The sequence below is a fragment of the Equus asinus genome, chromosome 10, assembly GCF_041296235.1.
Source record: "Equus asinus isolate D_3611 breed Donkey chromosome 10, EquAss-T2T_v2, whole genome shotgun sequence".
Classification (NCBI taxonomy): Eukaryota; Metazoa; Chordata; class Mammalia; order Perissodactyla; family Equidae; genus Equus; species Equus asinus.
This window is the reverse complement of record NC_091799.1, coordinates 81,768,789-81,781,983: the sequence shown is the minus strand read 5'-3', so window position 1 is coordinate 81,781,983 and position 13,195 is coordinate 81,768,789. Positions and strand designations below refer to the sequence as shown.

At 44.5% G+C, this 13,195-nt stretch overlaps 1 protein-coding gene across 4 annotated transcripts in view; it reads right to left on the bottom strand.

The window, feature by feature from the left end:
• SLC45A2 (solute carrier family 45 member 2) overlaps positions 1-13,195 on the bottom strand; it is a 37,077-nt gene that overhangs the window by 18,202 nt on the left and 5,680 nt on the right. For all 4 annotated transcript variants that reach the window (XM_014831210.3, XM_070519808.1, XM_070519809.1 and 1 more), the window contains one exon: positions 12,186-12,362. In XM_014831210.3, coding sequence (XP_014686696.1) covers positions 12,186-12,362 — 177 coding nt within the window. The remainder of the gene's footprint in view (positions 1-12,185; positions 12,363-13,195) is intronic.

Genomic DNA, 13,195 nt, shown 5'->3' with positions numbered 1-13,195 from the left:
GTCTACATAAGACATAGCACACCATCCCCTCCTCTCCAGAAGGCAATTCCAAGTGGGAGAAGCAGATGAGTCAACAGCTACTTTCAAAAAACTGTAACAAATGATAAGTTAGAACTAAAGTGAGATACACGAAGAATACAGAGGAGTCCTGAAGAGTGTATTTATTGCTGGTGCTTAGTTAATGATATCAAGATGATGTTGGTTATTAATAATTTTGTAGGATTGCTCTTAATTAGCAATGAACATATCAATGAATCCAAAAATTTTCAGAAGTAGAAGGATGTTTGGAGCGTGTCTAGTTGAATTAGACTAGACAGGCACGGGCTACAGTGGTTAGGTGACAGGAGACAGCATGGAAAGAAGGCGGCTGGAATTTTGCCTGATTTTGATTCCCACCCATGTGCTTTCCAGTCATGTGATCTTGGGCACTTCTCTGAGAACTGGGGGTGGTGACGCTTCCTCATCTGAGTTTCCTGAGGGTTAACATGACAATACATGAAAAGCACCAGCACATACATTGGCAGAACCAGGGCCCAAACCGAGGAAACCCTGCTGGTTTCCTACAGAAAACCTAATTCCAAAGCCTGACCCAGAAGCAGGAGAAGACAACTACCGCATTGAGGGTGACGAGCTGCCTGGAGTTGGTTGAAAGGACTTCGTCGTTTTAGGCCCAGTGATTAGGATCGAGGACTCTTTCTGAGGCCCGAGACCTGGGCTTACCACTCATCTAGTGCGGTGTGTGGCAAGTACTACAGAAGAAAAATTTATCTCAAACCGGAAAGAGTGAAAATTCTAAGTGCTTGATTTTTAAAATATCATTGCAAAGCAGTGCTTCCTAAACTTCAATGCGCACACGAATCATATGGATGTCTCGTTAAAGTGCACGTTTTCTTAGTCCATTCAGGCTGCTATAACAAAAATACCATAAACTTGGCAGCTTATAAACAACAAACATTTATTTCTCATGGTTTTGGAGGCTGAGAAGTTCAAGATCATGGCACTGGCTGATCTGGAGCCTGGTGAGGACCTGCTTCTTCATTGACGGCCATCTTCTCAGCATAACCTCAATGGCCAAAGAGGAAAGGGAGCTTTCTAGGGCCCCATTTATAAGAGCATTGATTCCACTGAATCATCTCCTCCAGGCCCCACCTCCTAATACCACCACATTGGGCATTAGATTTTCAACACCTGCATTTTGGAGGGATATGAACATTCGATCTCTATAGCACAGGTTCTGATTCTGGACATCTAGGGTGGGGCCTGAGATTCTGCATTCCTTTCAAGCTCCCCAGTGACACCAATGCTGCTAGTCCAAATATCACTTTTTGAGTAGCCAGGTGATAGAGCGGTTTCCAATCAACCTGTGTTACCCTCATCTGACATTCTTGGGGAATGGGGCTTTGTTGTCACAGGATATTGACCAACAATCCACGTCTGATAAAGCACGGCGATGTGCAGTCCTGTAAAATTAAGGTTAATCTGCAGACATTAATAGGGTTCTATAATTTGTAATATGTTATTGTAGCCTGGTAGAGAAATTAACCTAAAACTATTACAGAAGAGTTACAGTTTTACTGCCTTATAGAAGGTTAATCTACGTCTTCCCCATCAGTTCCATCATTAATCAGTTAAGTAAAACTTTAACGCATGCTACAAGTAACTTAGAGAATTTCCAATACTCTCTTCTCTTAGGGAGGGAGGAAAAAGACCAAAACAGGCAAAACTGTTTTGTTTGTCCCAAAGCTACTATGAGATTAGCTAAAAATTACAATAGAACGTGCCCTGAAGGAATAGTGAGCCATTTAGGGAAATTCTTCTAATAGATACCACATTGAAACTCTGGATGGAAACATTTCATCTATTCACAACTTCAGATATGATAAGGGCCAGTAGAGGGCTGTAGGACTTCATTAAATGCTTCCCTTTTTGCTTCCTCGGCTTAAGCTAAGGATTTTGTCTTCAAAGATAGTCTCCTAAATAAAGCCTAGTCATCTTAGCTGCAACAAAGGCTAACACCAACTCCCACGTCTACAACCAGACTACATTTATCTCTACTGCCAACATCAACCTCATTGAGAATCCTGGAATCAATCACCAGGCTATTTGCCAAATCATAAGCTGGAGCATCCAAAGGCCATCTGCTGCCATATAAGATAACAAGCCTTACAAAGAAGGGCCCACAAGTGGTCCAGCTGGCTCCTTCTTTACAGAGCCGGGCCATGTTGTCAAACTCAGACCAGAGCCAACCTCATGAGAATGAATGGCTTGGGAGACAGATGCTATCTTTCATAATTAATGACACAACTTGAACAATGGTTCATCCTGGAAGAAGTCCAAGTATATAGAAACATGTATTATTTTTTTCTTCAGTTCACAACTATAATAGATAAAATGGGAAATTAGGGGAGTTTCAGGACGAAAGAATCTAAAGAGTCTATATACGTCAAACTCTGCACCTACCGTGTGCCTGTTCCTCTCTGCTTCAGAGGCATGGCTCAACAATCTCAACACCAATGGTGGAATAGCTCAAGTCAAGAAAGCTAACACTGTGCCACTGGCTGCTTCACCTCAGTAGGAGGACACATTAAAGATCCCCCATGTTCCCATGAAGTTCATGAGAGAGTAATTCTGACTCTTTTTTGTGTTTTGAAAAAATAGCAATGAAATGTCAGATGAGGTCCCTACCTACACCAAATACATACACACTGAACCCTGGAGAGTTAACATAAGTACCAGTTACTGGGTATGTATGAATGTGTGTGTGTGTGTGTGTGTCCTTGACCCCATTTGTTTATCGGTAGACACTGATGGAGCACCTACTCTCACCAAGAACTGTGCTAGGCACGGGGGACACAACAACTAACAAGACAGACGTGACCTGCCCTCTTGGAGGCTGAGAGTACAAGGAAAATCAGTCAAAATTACACATATGCTCCGGTCAAAGAGATAAGACACAAGGAGACCAGACATTTCTTTAGATTTACAAGGCAACTTGTCGCTTAAAAGACGGTGAGATGTTTCAAGTATTGACCACTGTTTCCGTCTGCCCACCACTGCCCCTGGTCTTTCCTTGTCCCTTGGGCCCTTCCTTCACATTCAAGCTGAGCCAAGATTTTGCATCGCTTTAGGGGAAGGACGTGAAAGTGGAAAGCAGAGAAACAAGAATGTGTCTCCTTGCTTCTGAGTGTCAAAAGCCCTTAGGCTCCAAAGGCATAGAAGATAGATTCGGTAGAAAATATGATTTAAGAGCCAAGTTTCCCAGACTAGGCAGAGCATGTGTGATGGGTGCACATATATTGGTGAATCCCTAAGAGGTGGTTTTGTTCCTTGTTCTTTGGGCCCAGCCAGGGTTGGAAGGTGGGAGGTGGGGAGCAGAACCTCCTGCAGATGGCTTGGGGGATCCAAGGGCAGAAGGGACCAATGTCTCATTTCCTGGGCAGATGCCAGTAGGGCAATAAGACCCCGAAGAAGAAACGGCCGTGCAGTGGTTCTTGATAGATGAGCCATGTCGAGCTATGTTCTACTAATGCTTGACATATATTGACTCATCCAATCCTCACAATAACCGTTTCAAGAAGGTACGACAGTCGATTCTTATTAGTAGTGGTAGTTATGTTCTGGAAAGTCTCCACAAACACTGAATCCATGAATAGTAAACTACTGCTCTGAGGGGAAAGACAGAGTTAATTCCTGGAAGCCTCTAGTCACATTTCCATCAATTGATCAACACATAACCTTACGTGTGTTTCTGTTTAAAGATACTTTATTTAATATACACTGTTGATTTATTAACAGTGAAGCCACGGCCAGCAGCGCTATAACTTATACCTGAACAAAGCTTATTTAATACACATATTTTCTCCATAAGTCACAACACAACATTTTTGCACTTATGGACCCTAGACAGCACTTCAGCAGTCCATTTGGGGCCACTTTAAACAGTGAAATCATCAAAAAAGAATAAAAACACAAAAAAAATTGGACCTCAATGTACAACAAAAAGGACACGTTTGCAGTTGAGAACCACAAGAAGAAGAAGGCAGAGTGTCACCTTGATCTACCACAGCTGGGAATGAGTATATTGGGTAACTCAAATGCCCCCACTGCCGCCACCCTTCCTCCCCCACACATGTCCACAAATGATTGCAAATGAGCTGCTGGTATTGATTTTGGTGTTACAAAGAAATTTTGGTGAGTAGGTGAATTCGCAAATACAGAATCCGTGAATAATGAGGATCAACTATATTTTTATCTCTATTTTGGAGACAAGGAAACCAAAGCACAGAAAGTTTGCAGCTACGGAGTTCAACTCACACTGGCATCATATGGGAAGAGCAGAGTGGCATAGGGTCCCCAAGAATCCTATGGTTCTGAATGGGGCTTTGTGGACGAGAATGAGAGAGAATTCAACTGTGACCAGTTCAGCCTGACCAATGATATGTGGTAGGATGATGGACATCCTAGTAAATGCCAGTGTGACTAGAGGCCACTCAAACCCAGATCCTCCCTCCCCCAAGCTCTTGCACTCTAAGCCCCCAGAACTTGGATGTCACCCTGGCGGAAAGAGGTAGCACATCCCAAACTGACTGAGACTAAGTTTCCATCATGCTGTGGTAATGGGGCTCAACACAGAAGCAATTGCATTAATTTAAGTTTGGGGTTTGGGATCCACACCTGTTCAGACAAAAGATTCAACCAGCATTTTCTACGATGAGCTTTAGCTATACTGCAGGCTAGAAAATTTGCAGGAAAGCAATGCTGAAATCATATCCTTCTCCTTAATTAAACAAAGAGATGCTGGGAATTGGGGTGTGTGCTTGCCAGAGAGGGCAAATGCACTCAGACCACAATTTGTGTTGCTGCTGAAAGCTGCTAACATGTGCTACTGTGTCTAAGGCAACAATGGTTCAGACAAAAGCATTCACTTTAATTATCCCATCATTTTTCCAAAAGCAAGTTTCTCCATTTGAACATACGAATGACTAGTGCTACTTTAGTTCAGATAAGATTCTTGAAACTTCTCATTTTCTGACACGACACATTAAATCTGACCTTTTTTTTTCTTAAGGCTTAGAAATGACTACAAGATCTAGTCATTTGTTGGCCTAGTTTTGGAGCCATTTGTGACTACCTTGAGTTGCTTTAAGTTGACAGAACAAATATCTTTAGCTCCGAGTTGCAACAGTTCGTTTCACTATAATGTAAACAATTCTCAATGTACTTTACAAAATATTTAACTCCTCCTAATTGTGACCAAGTAGCACCGAGCACCCACATTAGAGTGAAAAGGCTCAGGACTAGAAGTCATGAACTGAGTCGGACAGCCCTTGGTGACACTGCAGGTCCTCTCAGTGGCCCCATCTCTTTTTCCAGCAGCTGCTGAGCTGACCAGTTCTAAGCCAGTTTTGGCCATCTTTGCTCAGGTGCATCCAGACAGAGACTTGCCTGAGCGAATCCACCAGGTGGGGTTCAGCGCTCACACAGTGACATTAACAACCCTGGGATCCCCCGTTGGCCAGTGGAGACGGGAGTCGGTGGATTAATCCCCCCTCTTGATCCTCCAGATGGAGAGTTCTGAGATGCACTTCATTAGGCTCCTCAGAAGGCCCTGGCAAGTTGGAGGGCAGCCACCTAGAGCAAAGGTCAGCTCTGTAATGCTTCTTGTACTGGCCTGTTCCACTCCGCCATTTCCTCTCTCTCGGTCTCTGGAATCCTTTCCTAAATAAACTGTCTGCATACAAACTTTCTCTGGGGCTCAGCTTTTAGGGGAATCCACACAAAAACATGAACCATGTCTTTGGCTGGCTGGTTGGTCGGTTGGTTGGTTGGCTGAAAGGTTGGTTGGTTTTTGCCCCAGCCTAGTCTACCATTCCCCAGCTGTGGGACCTTGGGTTAGTCACATTCCTCTTAGCATCATGGCTTCCTCATAGGCAAAATGAGGATGTTAAAATAGAATATTCGTCCCACCAATATTTCTTGAGCATATTCCAGGAACTATTCGAAGCACTGGGGATACAGCAACAAAAAGGAAAGATAATGTTCCCGCCCTCAGGGAGCTTATATGTTGGTTAGAGAGGCAGAAAGAAGCAACAAAGGAACGAATAGATACTCTATCCTCAGGCAGTGATGAACACATCACTGAGGAGGGGCTTTGTAACAGAGATTGTCACAAAGTAAAGAAGCAGACCAAGCTGTTTTGGCATCTGGGGAAACAGCTTTCAAGCAGAGGACAGAGCGAGGGAAAAATCCCCTCAGATGCCCCCTCTCTAACCTGCCTTTGAGATCCTTTGAGAGGCATGTTGATCACGCTTGAATGGAAAAGAAATGGCAGTTTGGAGATGTTAACTGTTTGGCCCTCTGTCATCCATGGCAGCCACATAGCTGAAATTCCTGTATCCTTGGTTTCTGCTCTGGCCACATCCTTTCCAAGCTGCCCAGATGAGGAGATGTGAAAGTTCACCAGGGGCGGAAACTTCAAAGGGAACCCAGCTGATGAAAGAAAACCACTCACACAGCAGTTATTCATGAAGGAGAAAAGGTTACAATCGACTCTAACATGAAACACAGCTTCTTTCCACTTGTGTAAAAGGTTTGGTCAAAGTAGCCCATGTCTAAATCTCATTTTTAAGACTCTTCTTAGTTCTTAATGATTTCTAATCAGAGCATGTATTACATTAGCATTTTTATGCATACTTTGAAGTTTTGAGAAAACAAAAGTTAAAAGAGGCTGAGTCTAACAAGTCACCCGCTCTTCTTCCAAAGATGTACGAGGGGCAAGTTCCTCATTAAATCATTACAAATAAATCTTTGGCAAGCCCTGTGGGGATGGAGGAAATCAAGTAACTATGAAGATTTGGTGTTGAATCCTTTGAAATGGTCTCTTGCTCTGGGCCTGGGAACATTTGCCAGGATATTAATAACTGACATCCTGTAAAGATTCACAACCTTGTGAGAAAACAAATGTTCAGAAATGCTAAGATCATGAGGCAGTTAAGAAGAGGAGGCAGGATTTGAAGCAGTATGGCCTTCCCCGTCATGCCTCACTCCAGCCTCCTGCTGCGGGAGAGAGCCCACTGCTAAGGATAGCAAGGGCTTGGGTTCCATTTAGCAGAAATATGCTCCGTTAGAAGCTTTTCGACACAAAGGAGGAATTTCCTACCAAAGATCGTGGGTTCCACAGTGCCAGGAGCACCCAAAGGTGAAGGCACGGGGTGAGAGGATGTGGGTGGATCCACCAAACACACCGTGGCTACTACATACCCCAGGGATGGAGGGCAGGTAGTTTAAATACAAGAGATGGAAGAAGCTGGAGGATAAAATATCCCCCTGGGAGGCAGTAGAGTCTATTCTCTAAAAAAAGGAAAGTCAGAAATACGCTGGGAAATATTTTGGCAATGAACCCTTTGACACTTATTTGCAAAGAATTTGAAGTTGCTGGGCCTGGACTACAGCTCTGAAATAAATAAAAGAATTTCAATTTACTCAGATGATTGGACTCCTTGGGTGAACAATATCTTGCTGTTGACGGAAATCAAAATGGGCATGACACAGAACATGCCTTCATCATCAAATGCTTGTTTCAAGTGGAATGCCCTAGTCATCTCTCCGCCAAGTACGTGTAAATTCAGGAGGTCTGGCAGGTATGCAAAGACAGGGTGGAGTGATAACACACTGCTTGTTGTTTTTCACCCCATCTTTTAATGTGGTCTTCATTCAGAGCAAGGACGCTACGGTGGGGTCACACATCCACATTTAACTCGACAGAATTCAACTATTCACAGTTTGAGAAGAGGGAGAGAGTGAGCAAGAAAGACGAACAACATTTTAAATAGCACGGGTGATCCTATCTGCTATTCCCTTCATTGAGCCCACATCCAGGAGTAAACACTGGAGATGACCCTGCACATAGATTTATATGTATCCATCACTATGCAAGGCTGTACACACAAAACAAGGCATGTCGTCTTTTATGGGTGAGCAGAGAGACGTCTACAAATCACGTGGACTCTCAGTGATTATCACTTAGGCGGGGCCTTCAGCATCTAAGCCTTAAACAAAGTAAGCCTTCACTCTACTATTTTATTAGAGGAAGATGTTTTCAGTTGTTTTTTTTCTGGGAGAGGAAACAACTTGCTGGCTCTCTTCAGCTGTTCTTATGAACATAAAAAGAACTTTCGTGTTTTTGCTGTTTATTTGAAAATTCTAGAATATCTCCAATATGCTAAGAAGGAAAAGGAAAGGGACCTGAGGGAGGAGGGAAAACAGAGAAAAGTGGATATACTCTCTCCGTATCTCACCTGTCTCAACCTTCAGGAGCTGGGCTCAAGGGGCACAGGGTAAAAGTGAAAGGGCCCAATGGGGCCAGCCCGGCGGCGCAGTGGTTACGTTTACACACTCCACTCTGGCGGCCCGGGGTCAGCTGGTTTGGATCCCGGGTGCAGACTTATGCACTACTTGTTAAGCCACGCTGTGGCAGGCGTCCCACGTAAAACAGAGGAAGATGGGCAGGGATGTTAGCTCAAGGCCAGTCTTCCTCAGTAAAAAGAGGAGGATTGGCAACAGATGTTAGCTCAGGGCTAATCTTCCTCAAAAAAAAAAAAGTGAAAGGGCCCAATTATGGACTGAATCATGTCCCTTCCTAAACCGATATGTTGAAGCCCTAAGCCCCATTGTGACTTATTTGGAGATAGGGCCTTTAAGGAGGTAATTAAGGTTAATGAGGGCATAGAGTGGGGCCTAGTCCAATAGAATTGGTGTCCTTATAAGAAGAGAGAGACAGGGGCTGGCCCGGTGGCACAGCAAAGTGCGCACGTTCCGCTTCTCAGCGGCCCAGGGTTCACCAGTTTGGATCCTGGGTGCAGACATGGCACCGCTTGGCAAAAGCCATGCTGTGGTAGGCGTCCCACAGATAAAGTAGAGGAAATGGGCATGGATCTTAGCTCAGGGCCAGTCTTCCTCAGCAAAAAGAGGAGGCTTGGAGGATTGGCACTAGCTAGCTCAGGGCTAATCTTCCTCAAAAAAAAAAAAAAGAAGAGAGAGACGATAGGAGTGGATACACATAGAAGAAAGACCATGTGAGGACACAGCAAGAAGGTGGCCAGCTGCGAGCTAAGAAACCAACCCTGCAGGCACCTAGATCTTGGACTTCCAGTCTCCAGAACTGTGAGGACATGATTTCTGTTGTCTGAGCCACCTGGTCTGTGGTTTCTGTTACAGCAGCCTGAACAGACCCCACAGGCCCCAACAGGAGTGAAATTCAGGCAGGCATGTGGTGAGCTCCAACCTCCACCATCTCTTCCTGCTGGAGTTCCCCGCCTCATTGACATCTTTATGTTCGTCCACTTGGTAAACTTTTGTGCTTTGGTTATTTTGTGGATGGAGTCCCTGACCAACGTAGAAATTAATTGTTTGCCTGAAATTTAGAAGAGAGTAGCCTTCTCCCTTGGAAGTGGGTGAAAGTGTCCAAGTTGCTTTGATTTCCACAGGCAGAAAGCGGGAAGGGAGTTCCAGTGTGAGTAAACACCCAGAAGCTGCGAAGGAAAGGGCAGCCTCCTTCGTTTGTTCCATTAATATTTATTTTGAGCACCTGTGATGTGCCAGGCAGTGCAGGAGGTCCGATAGACGCAGTGAGTAAAACAGACCTGGCCTCTGCCCCTAAGAACATGTTGGGAGATTGTCCAGAGCACAGAGAGTGTGCAGGGAGTGATGGGAAGTAAAACGAAGAGTGATGGAAACAGGGGCTGGCCCCATGGCTGAGTGGTTAAAATTCCACGTGCTCTACTTTGGTGGCCTGGGTTCACAGGTTCAGATCCTGGGCGCAGACCTACTCTACTCATCAGCCATGCTGTGGAGGCATCCCACATACAAAATAGAGGAAGATGGGCACAGACATTAGCTCAGGGCCAGTCTTCCTCAGCCAAAAAAAAGAGGAGGATTGGCAGCAGATGTTAGCTCAGAGTGAATCTTCTTCACAAAAAAAACAAAAACAACAACAAAAAGTAGGATGGGAACAGACTGTGGGGAGCTTTGAACCCTGTCTAGAAATTTGTTCTTCATCCAATAGGCAAATGGGGAGCCACTGCAGGTCATTGAGCAGGAGACTGCCCTGGTCACAGATGTCTTTTAAGAATATGAATTTGGAAGCTGTGTGTTGGATCAGTTGAAATAGGAAGAAATTATAGACTGGATAAACAGTAAAGGAATAAGTACTAAAACTCAGACGAGATATAGCCTGAATCAAGGTAATATCAAATTTATATGTGTTTGGTGGGACCAAATCTTATGCTAACATCAATAGAAAACCTCCAAGTATTTTCTCAAACCCTAGAGCATGGCTCCACAGCATTGCTGATTAGTAGAGTAGGTCTGCGCCCAGGATCTGAACCTGTGAACCCAGGCCACCAAAGTAGAGCATGTGGAATTTTAACCACTCAGCCATGGGGCGGGCCCCTGTTTAGCATTAGAAATGCTATCACCTGTTAGCCTTGGAAAAGTTTCCAAAATACAGAGTTCAATCTTCTAATCTCACAGGCAGCAAATCAGAGATCATTCAGCCAAAACTAACACTGACTTAATTAAGCTGGGGGGGTGTATAAGCTTTTAAGTGTGGGAGTGGCCACATTGCCCAAAGCAAAACTCTCAACGTATCATGTTTATAAGCCAAAAAGTCTCCCATGACCTTGCGTAATTAACTGCAGCAAATTATGATACAGCAGAAGGAATTAGGGGATCTAAGATAGGAGAATGCAGTTTGAATCTCTATTCTGAGACCTTCTAGCTGTAAACAGGGTGGTCAGGGGCCAGTGACAGATGGACTGGTCTCCTGCTCCTCCACCTTTTCTAAAGCGAGGAGGAACTTCTCTCTGCTGGGCAGCCCCATTCTTTCCATGTTCACCATTACTCAGCATTCACCAAATATTTGCTCAAACAACAGGGACTGCCCCAGCAGCCTCCGTATGTAGGTGCTGCTCTTGGCTATGGAGGTATTAACCACAAAACTGGAGATCCTGCTTCTCATGAGACCTACCTGGCCTTGGGAGGAGACAGAATATCGTAAATCAAAGCGCAAAATAAGTACATTGACTGGACTATGAAGACAACCAAATAAGGTGGACTGATCGAGTGCCCCCAACTAGATATAAAAATCCTCAAGGGCCAGGATCACTCAGTAGCCTCACATATAACCCCACAGTCCTGGAACAGTCCTAACTGGTGCCCTATAAATGCATGTTGAATACTAGCAGCATTGCTCTAAGTGGATCACCCAACGGCCACCAAAGGAGGCTGGCAACAGCCCCAAGAGGTGAAGAGAACCCCTCATCATCCTTCTGGCATGGCTTTTTTCAAACCAGGAAGTTCAGGAAATGTCAACTGTTGATATAACTAAGAAAGCTCTAAGGCACGTGGGTTTTTTCACTTGCTTGGTTTGTTTCGATTTCTCTTTTTCAATGTGGTTCTTGCCACAGAATCATGTGGGGTACTTATTAAAAATACAAATTCCTGGGCCCCACTCTCAACCCATTGAATTAAAATAACTGGAGGAGGGGCCCACGGAACTGCATTTTTTTTTTTTTTGAGGAAGATTAGCCCTGAGCTAACATCTGCTGCCACTCGTCCTCTTTTTGCTGAGGACGACTGGCCCTGAGCTCACATCCGTGCCCATCTTCCTCTATTTTATATGTGGGATGCCTGCCGCAGCATGGCTTGCCAAGCGGTGCCATGTCTGTACCCAGGATCCAGGCTGGTGAACCCTGGGGCCACCGAAGCAACATGTATGCACTTAACCACTGCGCCACTGGGCCGGCCCAATGGAACTGCATTTTTAACAAGCTCCTAAATAATACCGATGCTACATTGCTGTCTTAAAAAAAACACATTGCTGATTTAAAAAGAAAAAATCACCCCAAAAGTACACTATGCCTCTTTTCATTTCACTTGCAAATGTCTCCACAAATAGTTCTTCAGAAAGCTCTTACGTAAACTTCCTTTGCAAAACCCTTCAGCCTGGTCACAAGTTGACTTTATTTAGAGAAATGCACTGGGAGACTGAGCCCGCGTGATGAGAGCATTCCATCAGCTGATCCATTCATTCAAAAACTTTGACATGCAGAGACACTGGATGGCTTCAGTGTAAGAACCTCCCTGTCTGGGGAGCTAAAGGAGAGACTTTCCGGAATATTCCCTACCTGTGAAGAGAGCGTGGTGGTGGAGGCCCCTCTCCTTGTCCTGATGGGAGCAGACATCAAATAAGTAGGCTTTGATGGGCCCATCAATGAAGTCAGCAGCAAAATCAAAGAGAACCACACCTATCATGGTGATGGTTATGGCCCAGGTCAGCTTCTTCCTTTGGTCAGCAATCAAAGCTAAAACAGAAATAAACATACCTCACATCAATCCTGGTTTAGAATGACCCACGTTTTTTATTTCCACCAAAACTTCCTGTCATCAAGCTCTCTCCCTTTGCTTTCATTTTGCTTTGTTTTTCCAAATAAAAATAGCTTCATTATATTTTCAGGTTTTAAAAATTACGCCTGTGAATGTCCAGAAAAGGCAAATCTAGAGAGACAGAAAGTTGATTGAGTGGTTACCTAGGGCTGGCGAGGAGGAGGAAGTGAGGAGTGACTACTCATAGTCACTGGGTTTCTTTTTGGTGTGATGAAAATGTCGTGGAATTAGATAGCGGTGATGGTTGACCAACCTTGAGAATAAACTAAAAAGCAGTGAGTTTTAAACGGTGATTTTTATGGTATGTGAATCATCTCTCTCTTTTTTAAAAAGCCACTTAAAAACTTATGCATGCTTATTGGAAACCATTCCAACGAAGCAGAAAAGCTGAGGGAAATGCTTCAAGTCCCAGCCCCAGTGATGGTCATCCTTCAGACATCCCTTCACGCACCTGCACATATCCAGATAGGGGTGGACATTTGCGCCCCAATGCAGTGCTTCGCAAACTTTAGCATGCTTAACCATCACTTGCACGATTTGTTAAAACAGACTGTTGGGCTCCGTCTCCTATGATTCTCCAAGATTCTCCCGTGATTCCTCACTAGGTCTGAAGTGGGACCTGGGGATTTGCATCTCTAACAGCTCCCAGTGACGCCAGTGCTGCAGGTCAGAGGACCACGCTTTGAGGCACACTGATAGTGGGATCATGTTGTCCCTACTCATCTATAACCAACTCTCTTCATTTCTTTGC